The sequence below is a fragment of the Marmota marmota genome, unplaced genomic scaffold, assembly GCF_001458135.2.
Source record: "Marmota marmota marmota unplaced genomic scaffold, marMar, whole genome shotgun sequence".
NCBI lineage: Eukaryota > Metazoa > Chordata > Mammalia > Rodentia > Sciuridae > Marmota > Marmota marmota.
Genome location: NW_026000206.1, coordinates 8,456,563 through 8,469,117, shown reverse-complemented (window position 1 = coordinate 8,469,117; position 12,555 = coordinate 8,456,563). Strand labels below are relative to the sequence as shown.

General features: G+C 49.4%; 1 protein-coding gene across 1 annotated transcript in view; it reads right to left on the bottom strand.

Annotated features, from left to right (window-relative positions):
* The window catches only part of Dock1 (dedicator of cytokinesis 1), a gene marked incomplete at its 5' end in the record, with an annotated part of 406,458 nt that extends 394,300 nt beyond the window's left edge, over window positions 1-12,158 (bottom strand). The window contains 4 exons of the mRNA XM_048791454.1: window positions 28-124; window positions 3,941-3,996; window positions 6,852-6,892; window positions 12,056-12,158. Of these exons, the coding sequence (XP_048647411.1) occupies window positions 28-124; window positions 3,941-3,996; window positions 6,852-6,892; window positions 12,056-12,158 (297 nt within the window). The remainder of the gene's footprint in view (window positions 1-27; window positions 125-3,940; window positions 3,997-6,851; window positions 6,893-12,055) is intronic.
* Window positions 12,159-12,555: the final 397 nt, after the last annotated feature.

Genomic DNA, 12,555 nt, shown 5'->3' with positions numbered 1-12,555 from the left:
TTTAAGTTTAATGTCACGTCTTCTCACCACATAGAGCTGCCTCCAGATGGTGGACCACTCGCGAAGCGTCGTGGTGACCTCCTGAATGAGCGGGAGGTCACCCGGGATGACCGTCTCATGTTGCCTGGGATGAAAGAAGGAAAAGAAGCTGATTCCAAGGTTCATCAACCACTGTACGCTGTACCTGACGAAGTCCCAGTCCAGGCCCGAGTTCAACATTTAAACAAAGAGAAAGACAATATACCAGCAAACCTGTTCACACATATAAATACACCCAAGAACGTTAAGCATGGTTTGCACAGAGCCTGAGAGTGTCCGGGTATTTTCCTGCACGTCAGCCATCCACCTGCACGTCAAAGCAAGATGAAGAATGAGAATGATCTCCATTAAAAGCCTTCAGAATGTGAGGGTCTGGAAGTGGAGAGCACACTCATAGCACGGCCCCATCTATCTTAGAGAAGCGGTAAATTACCACCCGTCCACGTGGCCCTTGCATGCGGTTTGGGTTAAGGTTGTTTCACATTTCCATCATGCATAAAACTCGAGTGACATGCAGGAAGCGGTTGTCCTTGGTGAAGTGCGAGCCAGGTCACAGCGTTCACATGTCCTTGGGTACTCCATCCAGTCCCGAGCCTGACAAGCTTTTTACCTTTTCCCTCCACCCTGAAAGATAGCCCTTGGCTTATGTCTAACTCTGTCCACGTCTGCATCTTCTTTTTGGCAATCAAAGCAGCCTTCGTTTTCTGGGCAGTTCTCAGAGCTGGCACTATGCTCACAGGCTGGGACTGGGTAGGGCTGAAGCTATGGCTTGTATATTAGGGTACCAGGGCCCAGGAGCACTCTGTGTATCCTGAACAGACCAGAAGCCAGTCAGGGGGAAGGTTCAGGGCACTACCATAGGTCCCCCGTGTCCTTGATTACGTGCCCAGGCCTCTGGAGAGACCTAACTTGGCTCATGACTGGGGTTCAGCATGCAATGGCTTATTAGTGGGGGGGTCTTCCAAAGCAAGAGACAGTGAGTCCCAAAGGAATACTGTCCTCATGGGGAGACCCAGACCTAATGCATGAGGAGGAGCTGTGTGCCAGGCCACCCCCACCACACAACACTGCAGCTGAGGACCTCCCGTGACAGGACACCACCAGATCTACTGAGATGTGACTGCCAAGACAACCCCACTGAGCCTGTCACCAAGGGCCCAGGGAGGTTGATACGTATGTGGTTCTCAAGGGTCTACAGCGCCATTTGCATGGCCTGCAGGGGAGGGTGACGTCTGCCCCACTGGGCACACACTGGCAACGTCTGGGCTGCCAGAGTCTGGGGGCTCTTCTCACACTACTGGAAGCCTGGCACTCAGTCACACAGACCAAGTCCTTGCGGCCAGGGTGTCAATTAATGAGCCAGGTTCCTGTCTCCGTTCTGGTCCCTGCTTCTTTCCTCCCTTTCCATACACCTGATGTCCCCTTGGCGAACGTGCCAACTGACACTAGTGCACTTGATCTTGCTGTGCCCGCCAGGAAGCAGGACCCCTACAGGACAGAATGCACAACCCCAGTGAGGCTGCCTATAGGCGTGGTCAGACCGAGGAGAGGTCAGGGCAGAGCACCTGTGAGAATGAATGGCCCACCAGGAGTGGACGGTGGGAGGGGCTGGCAAAAGGCCGCGGGCTTCTAGTGGAGTGGGGAGAACGTCCGAGAGCTCTGCCATACAACCCGGTGACTAAGTCAGCAAGGACACTTCCTACACCGGAAAATGACCCAGGGAGCAGATCCAAGGTCTTCTCACCACAAATAAACAAGAACGGGAGGTAGTGCATGTTAATCGCCTGACTTAGCCATTACATCACAAATACATATTTCAAAACATCATGTTGTACATCATAACTGGATGCAATTTTTATTAGTCAACTCAAAATAGAAAATATTTTTAAAAATGGATGAGGCAGAGCAGATGCTCAGCCAATGGTGGTGATTCTTCCTGGGCACTTGTTCTTACACAAAAGCAAGATATCAAGAGAAAGGTCAGGCATGGAGGTCCCAAGCTGAGCCTGAGGGACCAGGTGTGAGGACAAGAGGCCATGTCACAAGCAAGAAGCAACAGAGAAGTCCCAGAAGGCCAAGGACAGCACCATACAGCGGCGGGCAGGGAAGGAAGGGGGAGCAGCATGGGGAGCAGTCAGGGGAACCGCAGAAAGGGGCCAGGAGGCCCTCAGCACCACCACGGGGCATTACATGGAGTGGTGGCCACAGTGTCCAACGCTGGAGTGACACCAGGCCCGGAAGTGAGGGCACACAGGTCACCACGACAGTGCAAAGGGAGAGGATAGCGAGAAGTGCTGATTTATGGGGGGAAAAAAGAATTGGTGACAGCAGGCATATGTCAGTCATTTGGGATGTCCAAAAGTGGAAGAAGGCCATATCCTGAGAGAAGAGAGAGCCCAAGCGAGAGAGAGATCATGTAAGAGAGAGAACCAGCAGGGACTGTGCCAGAAAGAGACACCAACCACAGAGATCCTCAGAGAAGGGCCTGCAGAGGGACAGGAGCCTGAAACTGGACAGCACAGAGGCAGCAGCAGTGGGCAGTAGTGGGGGAGAGCGGCCCGCACCAGGAAGAAGGAGGGAGCACAGAAGGGAGGGTGGATGTCTGCAGCTTCAGGAGGAGAGGAGGCACCACCCCGGCAAGCCCAAGGACACCAGGCCCTTTGCAGGGGGAGCAGGTGGACAGCCCAGCGGGTCAGGAGCGTGGAGCGTCCAGAAGCAAAGCACCAGCAGGACAACGGTCTGCACACCACGCATCTCACATCTCCATCTGCTGACCTCACTGGAGCACCTGAGACCAGGAGACCCAGGACAGGAGGAACACAGTGCCCCTGCCTGCCTGGGAGGACGTGGCTCCCCTCAGCGAGAATCAAGGCAATGACTGATCACTTTATTAGAGTGATTCATAATTACGTCTCACGTATATTCCTTCATAGGCATCAGAATGCTTTGAAAAAATATTAATCTATCAAGCTGACAAGGATTCAACACGGGTATAAAGTACATTAAATGCCCACATTATTCAGTTATTTCTGTAAGAGGATATAACAATTTCAAAACTTTCTTTTTCTTCCCCTGAGAACTTTGCATACAAAACATTTTATCTCTAAAAAAGAAAAAAAAACTCTCCCTATTGCAGGTCATCACCATTCATGCCTCTAAATTATTTTCTTCATTCTAATTATGCATCATGGAACTAGAGAACCCGAACAGCCCTTTCATATGTTAAAAGTACAGTGCTTGGAAAGGCAATTTTGTAATCAGCCAGAGAGATGTCATTATGCAGTAATCATATGATTAGTAATTTTATAATTTACATATTTAACTGAGTGTGAAGATGTAGCAGAGACCAAAAAAAGAAAACATTTTAATGCTCCTTCTTCCGAATTCACACCTGGCTGTTCATTTGCCTTTCCTTCTGAATGGGTTCCTGCTCCACAAATGTCCCTTTAATGACCGTATGCATCAGTGTGATGACCTCCAGGAAGCACAGATCATAATGAGATGAAATGCAAATTCATACGTGTCCCAATTTAACAACTGCTGCTACCCTCTAAACTCCATTTGTATTACAGCATGCTAACCCTTCCAGAAAAAATGGACTCCGAGCTGAGTGGGAGGGAGCAGGGCTGTGGAGTCTGCCGAACGGGTAGCTCACAGGGAAGCAGAGACCCAGGTTCAAGGAGAAGGCCTGCAGTTGTGCTGGTGACCTCAGACTCTGAAGGCTCAAAGCAACATGGTACTGCACTCTAAATCATGGATTCCATTTCTGCCCCCTCAACTCCTGAATTACTGGCGTCAGTCATACAGGTGGTCTTACCCCCGAGTGCTACCCAGCTGACTGTTCAGCAGCTGCACCACAAGTAATTGCAATTCTTCATTTAAACATCGAGAAAAAACTCACCCTTTTCCTTCAACTATTGCTTCTTTAAGATGAATATATGAAGCAGGAAATATACCCTTTGAGGGAAAAAAAAAAGTTTTCATTATCAACATGAACAGTGCATGCAAATCAAACAACAGCCCTGCAAAGGTGGGGGTCCGGATAGCTGGGTCACTATTAATTTTGCAAGTTTTATGCTAAGCCTGACATACAACACATCAGAGAGAACACAAAGTGTGAAAAACAGCAACGCAATCAGCTTGTATTTCAAAGAGTCCACAGATGTCTTAGAAGAAACAGAGACAATGTGTTTGCAAAGGAAAAATTTCACTTCTCATTTTCTCCATAAGTTGCTCCCTTTTCCGCTGCTGATCTTGCCATAGGCAAGCCAAAGGCCAGCTGGTGATGATGGTTGAGGAAGATTTCCCCCTTTCAAAATAATAAGATTGTCATCAGAATTTGGTTTATATCATGGCTTGCCACTTATGCACTGACCCCTGCTCTACACCCATTGGAACTTTCTCAAAAATCTCCAAACAGAGGGACCAGTGGTAAAATAAAGGGGAATGAACATGGTCCCATATGCACAGCAGCCGGGGGAGCATGCTAGCTCATGCTGTACACCACGCTCCATCTCCAAAGTGCAACACACACACACAACCCACAGGACTGGGCACCAGGGAGGTGATTTCTTAACAGGACACTGGTGTCAGACACAGTCTGAAAAGTGCCAGGAGGAGCTTTATCAAGAGCTGTGGTCCTCTCCCTGACCCTTGCTGAAGCAGAGCAGAGGTGAGCACGGGGAAGACGTGCAACGGGGCCACAGGGCTGGGGTCTCGGGCAGCACAAGCCAGCAAGCACTTCCTGTGTGAGATCTGGAGCACAGAGCAGAAGCCCAGTCAGTGTTCTGTGGCAGGAACAGGAGCTTCTCACTGGGTCCTCCCTGCATCTGCCCCCAAAGAATCAATACAAGATCCAAAACCAGACTGGCAATTTTGATCAGAAGGGCATGGGGCACAGAAAGGGCTGACCAGGGTTCCCTGCTCCTCCTGCCTACAGGGACAGTGGCTAGACTGAATATAAGGAAATGTTATCACAAGAATAAAAGAGTCAGGCAAGAAGTCAGAGACCGAGCCACATGAAGGACCAAGAGACCCAACACAGCTTGAGCCAGCCAGGTCCCAGGTATCCCAGACACCACTAAGTTCCAGCATGGTCAAAGGGACATCTTTCCAAGATGCCAATGTGTTCAAATGAGGGTACAAAAGCAAAGGAGCCACCCCCAGCCCTGGCAGTGCACAGGCAGAGATCCCTTCGGTCTCAGCAAACCCACCCAGTAGTGAAGCCAGAGGAAGGGCAACATCCAGATGAGGCTGGGCACACCTGGGGGTTGAAAATGAGCAACTTGGTCTAGGGCACTCGGGACCGGCCTGCAGAACACTGAGAGTCAAGATTTCTAAGGGCCACGTCCCTTCCCTGCTTCTGGGAATGAGGCAAAACTAAAGCTCTGCAAGGCTTCCATTTGCTCCTCTGCCAATGAGGGCTCTGGTGCAGGAGTACTGTGGTCCAGGAGGCACCGGGGAATGGGAGAGACCCTAAACTGGGTGAGGTGGTCCCAAAAGCCAAGTGCCACACAAGCACCAAGGAAAACAAAGAGTCCCTGGGCAGCACAGGAGGCTGCAGCTTCGTCCTCTGTGCGGGCAAGGCAGGGAGGGGGGGTTAGTCCCCAATCCTCAGGTCTTCATTACCGCCATCTTCAACTGTGGTGCTCCAGAAGAAACTCAGGGTTTCCTCTGCAAGAATACTCCTCCATCAAAACACAAGAGAAATTGATGGGAAAAGAGAACATCCTTGAGGACTCTTCTACCGCAAGGTTGAAATCTGTCTGTTCCCAACTCTGGGGCTCAGGACACTTACAGCCCAGTCTGAGCCCAGCAGGGCCAAGTGCAGAGGTCCTTCCAATTTGGAGGTTCAGCTGTCCACTACTCCTTCGAGTGACTCTCTGTTAGAACCTAAACATGGTATGCCAGAGAAGGCTGCCCTGAGGACCAACCTGCACCCCTCCCAAGTAACTGTGGTGTGAGAGGATGAGCAGCTTCAGATGTGGTCAGCATGGCCTGGCTCAGGCCTCCGGGGAAGGCAGAGCAGAACTTCCAAAACCTGTCTAAAGGCTCAGGACCACAGTGGGAAGAAAGCCCAGCCCAAGATGGAGATGAGGGAGGCCAACTCCAAGAAGGGCACAAACCATCGTCCAATGTAATTAGACCTTAAAACATATAAGTTAGCATGGGCGCCTAAGTACAGCTTCGAATGGACAGTGCTTCAAAATCGCGACATCAGAGAGTCAAACCGAAGAGCCATAATTAGGTTTTGCAAAGCTAAGAATGCTAAAGCCACGGAATTGTGGCTGGGAGTGATCTGAGGTCTAATTACATGTTTTAGTTTCAGATATTCAGAGACTCGGGCAAGCAAACAGCCCTAAAAAGCAGCTTTTTGTTACTCAACCTGAGTGTTATACAAATCATCCAGTGCAAGAGGAAAGGCAAGCCTGAGCCTCGCAAGCTGCTCCCTTGTCGAGGCTGAAGTGAGGCCGGAAGCTGCTGGCAGCCTGGGTCTCTCCAAAGTCGCTCTCTCAGCTCGTTCCCTGGCCTGCGCTGCCTACGCAGGAGGCCAACCTCACCAAGACAAGAAGGTTCCCACTACCTGAGGACAACAGGCCAACCGGGTCCCACCCAGCAGCTCCCCCAGAAAAGGAAGCAGCCATTCCTCCATCCACAGGCTGCCCAGGAGGAAAGCATTCAAGGTAGCTGACCTTTCCATCCATGTATTTTTTAAATTCAGAAAAGAAGACATGCAAGTAGGACCCAGGCCCAGAAGAGATGGAACTGATTTCCTCCCACACCGAGCACTACCTATAATGAAAAGGACTTACCTTCTTGGACTTCTTCCTCAAGGTGTAGCCTCGGTACCACCCTGCACAGACAGAGTGGAGTGTTAGTAATAGGAGGACCCACCGGGCCAGCAGCAGCCTCAGGGTTGGACACCTCCCTGAGGGCCATCAGCCCAGAATTCGACACCCTAAGGCCCTGAGGTCCAGTAGGCAGGCCAGACCTTTATCTCCACTTGCCTCACCTTGCCCTGGGCAGCAAGCTGAAGCTAAGGAGCCCAGTTCCAAGAGGAAGCTGTCCTTTCAGCCACAAGTCCCTAGTAGGCTCCTTATGTATGCACTGACCCTTCTCCCCACCGCCTGCCTTGAATCAGGGTTCAAATGCACATACCAGCACCCTCAGATCATCAAGAGCTGCACTGCACAGAAAACCTATTGAGAACCAACTTCCTCCCTCTCCACAGGAGGAGCCATGCCCTGGGGCAGCCATGATCTCACAAAGCGCTTCTGTGGCCAGACTGTCGGCAGCAGGAAGTGTGGTCCAGCAGAGGCCCACCTACCCCCTGGGGGTTGCCTGGACTCAATTTCCCTTTTCTCCAGAAAGAGAGAAAGTAAACAAGGGAAGGACTCCCTATTTATATCAAACACTGAAAGCAGTCACTTCACCAGCAGACAGACCTGACCCCACCCAGTACCTCCCGCAGACTCTGTGAAGGAGTGTGTCCCTGCAAATGACAGGGGTCCACGGCCTATAACCGTCTCCTGACCACTGTACCATACCCTGAAGTCAGGTGGGTGTCTTCCTACCCAAACATTCTGCAGTCCCTCCAGGCAAACTTACTTCTGGAAAGCAAACCCAAAGCTCAGAGACAGACCCAACCCTGCCCCACAGGAGACAAAGAACCTCTTTGGAGAGTGGCAGAGAACACTTGGAAAATGTGTAAGCTGGGTAAATTCACAGGGATTCACCAAACGCCGAGTTGTATACATTATCAAAAAGCCAAACCTAGATACCAAGGACGTCCAGGCATGAGAGAGAAGCCCAGACAGATCTGGGAACAGGCAAATGCAGCAGCAATTACCCTCTGCCCCATCTCAAAAAGAAGCAATTTTAACAACCAGGGGGGAAAGCGGTTTGGGAACCAAAAAGTGATGGTATTAAGATAAGCAAAACATTAAGAAATGACAGAAACCCCAGCCTGAGAAGGGGGCACTGCAGATAGTAAGTGTCCAGACATCAGGCGCGTATCTGAAGGGTTACCTCCTGATAGCCACAGTGGAGTCCAGAGGTTTCAGATACCCCAGCCCCGAGTCAGTGCCACCAGTGACAGTGTCCACAGACAGCGAAGTGCAAGAGGAGAGAAGGTGAACCTAACGAGCTGTTCAAACTGCATTTGCTCAATTTGGAGGACTGTCCTTTACCCTGTTATTATGTCCTTCCTGCATTTCAACACTAATATGTCCATTGTTTTCTGAAACTGACAAAGGATTAATAAGGATAAGGAAATTTCACAGAGGAAAGAAGAAAGCAGCAACCAAATAAAAATAAGAGCAAATTGTAGAAACAATGCATAAAGAAGAAGCCTAAAGACTTACGCATTTGAGAGATGCTCAAACTCACTAATAAGAAAGGACAACTTAAGCTGGGTGCGGTGGTGCATGCCTATAATCCCAGCAACTCAGGAGGCTGAGGCAGGAGGATCACAAACTCAAGGCCAGCTTCAGCAACTTATCGAGGCCCTAAGCAACTTAACAAGACCCTGTCTCAAAATAAAAAATAAAAAGGGCTGGATATGTGGCTCAATGGCTGAGTGCCCCTGGGTTCAAACTCTGGTACCCAAAAAAATTAAAAATTTAAAATTAAAAAAAAAATGAATCAAAAGCTTTTTTAAAAAGCACTGCTACAGAGTTATCAAGAATGGTAAGAACAACGCAGCAGGGAATGTAGATTACAGCTGCCAGCAAGGGAGCAGCAGGCCCAGTGCACCTAAAGGGAGGGTCCCCACTGAAGGAGACCAGCAACCACCTCAGGAAACACAGCCCAAAGACATCCGCGGGACAGACAGGTGTGTTCACGGCTCAGGACCCAGGGCGGCTGGCAGAGCGGCCATCTGAGCACCCACGACTGGGAGGGCGTTGGCAATGCAGCTGGAGCTACACTGGGAGGAGGGGAGCCCCTTCTAGAGGCAGAAGGAGAGCTGAGGCTACGTTCATCTACCCTCAACACACCCCCAATAGGGCGAGGACTCGGGTAAACAAGACCCCTTCAAACAGAGCAAAATTGTTTCTTGGAGGGGCAGGGGGAGCACACCATGAGGACAAGGAGGGATCTTGCATCACTTAATGTCAACAGATGCTAGTTTCCTTTTAAATGGGCTTCCTAAGCAAAGTGCAGGCCTACAGTTGGCTTCCCCAGGTATTTGAAGCATTATTCCCTCATCTAACTGAACTATGTGTCAGAAGTTTCCTCTGTGCACAAACGCAGAAACGGATGGACCCAACCTCTGTCCTCCGTGAGCTCAGACCCAGAAAGCCCCTCAGACAGGCAGGGGCCAAACCACAAACCAGCCTGCAAGACTGCAGTCAGTCCGACAGGGAGAGAATGTCACCTGGAGAATGAGGGGATGGGACACTGTGACCTCCTTCTTGCAAAGCAGGGAGGAGGCTGGGGTAGGAGAGTCTTAGCTAGCAGAACTCACAGGGCTTGCAGCAGCCTCCACGGAGGCAAGCAACTGGTCAAAAAGAGACTTACCCAAGAGACAGGCAAATCTGGGCAAAACACAGTCCCTGGACTCAGGGAGGCCACAGTCCAGCACAGGAAAATAGCAGGTCATTTTGGAATAAAATATAATAGTCATTAACACTTTTAAAATTTTAATGTTGTGGCTGAACCAAAAGGACTATTTCCTGATCTCTATAAGTGATGCCTGCAGCTTCCCCCAGGTAAGGCCTTCAGCCCCTGGGGACCCCCATGGAAATGAGCAGACAGCAGAACTGTCATGGCCACACCAGAGTCACTTGACCTGGCATCAGGTTGTCCCTGGATGCCGCAAGCTCCTCCCCCTCCACAGGGGCCTGGCAGTGTCTTTTCTGTGCTCTGGGCTCCAGGCCTGGCGGAGCCTGAGAAAGAGCAATTAACCACAACCTGAAGGCAAACGTGTTCTCAGAACCTTATTTAATAAAGAGTGACCGTGGAAAGCAAGTCCCTGCGGGGGAGCCATCTGAAGCTACATCCTGGGAACAAGCCTGGCCCACCGGAAGGGATCACAGAGAAAGGCAGAAAACTTTTCTTACAGGGGCTGGGAGAACAAGCTGTAAGACGGACCATGAATCGTAGACAGAACACGAGGAAAACAATGGAAATAACCAGTCCACTTCTACTTGACGCCGTCACCAAGTTTCTCAAATTTGCATCTAATTCCCTAAATGGATCTCTCTGATCAGACTGATCAAAACCAAGCCGTTAGCTGTCAAGGGAGGGAAATCCATTTCATGTCAGAGTCTATGAAGACTGAAATGTTTTAGAGGGCTGGTCCAGCCTGAGAGGAAGGCTCCGTGAAGAGCCCCTCGCGGTGTCGGCCAAAGAGCCAAAGGCCACTCACTCTCAGATGACCTGGAAGTGCATCCCAAGGACAGCTGACGTCTAAGGAGGGCCCTGTTTAAAGAGTGCATTCTTGTTCCTAAGCAAGGAACAAGACACTGAAGTCCCTACATCCGGGGCCCTGCAGGAAATCGTTAACTACTCAGGAATGATGTCACAGCCCAGTTTATTACCCACGATTTCAAGTTCAACTGACCAGCGGCAAAAATAAAGAAGATATCAGAGCATTTCCCTTCAGTCTGAGATGAAAGGGTTGATCCCTAACCTCTACTTAATTTCTCTGTTTCCTCTAAGCCACGGGCAATATGTACCGAGAATAGATAAGGAAATCCAACTGTCAGCTGTCAACATTGGAAACAAGCAGCCAGTGCCCCTCACAACTACCGATTCACTTAAGGAACAGCTCTGTTCTGCAGAGCGGCAACTGTTCCCAGCCATACACCACTAACACATATACAAAAAAATTGAGATAGGACTTTCAGGGTAAGACGTGCAAACAGAGTAAGTTTTAAGTCAGCACGCATCAGAAGGGGAAAAGAGAGAGGGCCACAGCCATGCCTGTTTTAATGCATCTGTGTGTCTCAGAGGTGTCCCCAAGGACACCTGAGCCAGGCACGGCTCACCTGATACACACAAGTCTAGTGCAGCTCATTCTTGTGCAAAGTGGATTGTGAAGACTGAGCTGGATGTTCAATTTGTTGATTGCTATGGGATGTCTACGATTCCCTCTCCCATTTGGAAGGGTTTAGCTAAAGCTGGTCTAAAAGCAATTTGGTTATTTAAATGATCCATCTTAATCAGTTCTTTTTATTCGCATGCTGTATGGGAATCACCCCTTCAAGCAGAAAATGAACCCAACAACAGGAAAACACAATCTTAACATCCAGATTGCAGCAGTGGTTAAAAAAAACAAGCCCAGGGCTGGGGGTGGAGCTCAGCGGGAGAGCGTCTGTTCGCCTAGTATGTGTGAAGCCCTGGGTTCCAAGCCCAGCACTGCAAAAAAATAAAGAAAACGGCCAGCCCATCATCTCTTCCCTTCTATGCGATAATAAGCACAGCATAAAATGAAGATGGTCTGCTCAAATAATTTGCAAAACACTAAATATGAAAACCAACTGCCTGAAAATTAACAAGGATGCCGGAAAGACACTATGACCACAGGGTCTTTAGTGAATGACTGTAACGACTGCTTCCCTGGACTGCATCCCACAGAGCTGTGACAATCTGCTCACCCCTGAGAAGGTGGGGGTCACAGATAAAAAGAAAAAGGAAAGAGAATGAGAAATAGTGACAGCATTAAAACTTCACAGTTCACACCAACACATCAAAGCAACAGACCAAACACTGAAATATCTTAGAGCTGGTTTTTTTAATCAAGTGGTCGGCTATGAACAGCCACGATTTACATCCACTTGCAAACTAAGGTGCCCATGGGGTTTTTTTTAGATGTTAAAAATGGGGATTTTTAGTTTTAGGTTGATCTTATTTTAAAAAGGAGAGCTGCCCCAATACCTTTACCCCCAACAGCAGCCACCTATAAAAAAAAATCACAAAAACAGAATGTGATGACATACGTATTTGGTCATAGGCACTGAAAAAGTATTCAACTGTCCAAAACAGCAGGAGAAAAGACAGCAAAATAACACACCTTCATAGGTCTCTAGGATGTGCACCGTGTCTCCGATCTGCAAAGAAAGCTCATCGGCTCCTCTGGCGTCGTAGTTATAAAATGCTGTGGAGAAAAGGGGGGAAATGTGTTAATGGAGGAGGGGTCAACTACTCTCGGTTATCTGTGCTTGTTTTTAATGCTGTTTGCTTGTCAAATTGAATCACAGTCTTCGCCTCATCCTCTCTGACACCCACAAAGGGGCCTCTTCTTCCACACCAAGCCAAGGCCCTGGTATGGAGACGTTCCTAACTCCCATCACACCAGACGACCAGGATCATTTATTTTTAATGGCACGAAGTGTAATGTGATGCAAAATTTGCCACTTGAACCACTGCTAAATGTACGATCCAGTGACATTAAGTACATTCACAATGTCGTACAACCATCTCCCCTACCTGTTTCCAAAACGCTTCCGTCTCTCCAAACAGAAACCCCACGTCCATTCTCCCTCCCAGCCTGCGACCTCTAATCTACTTTGG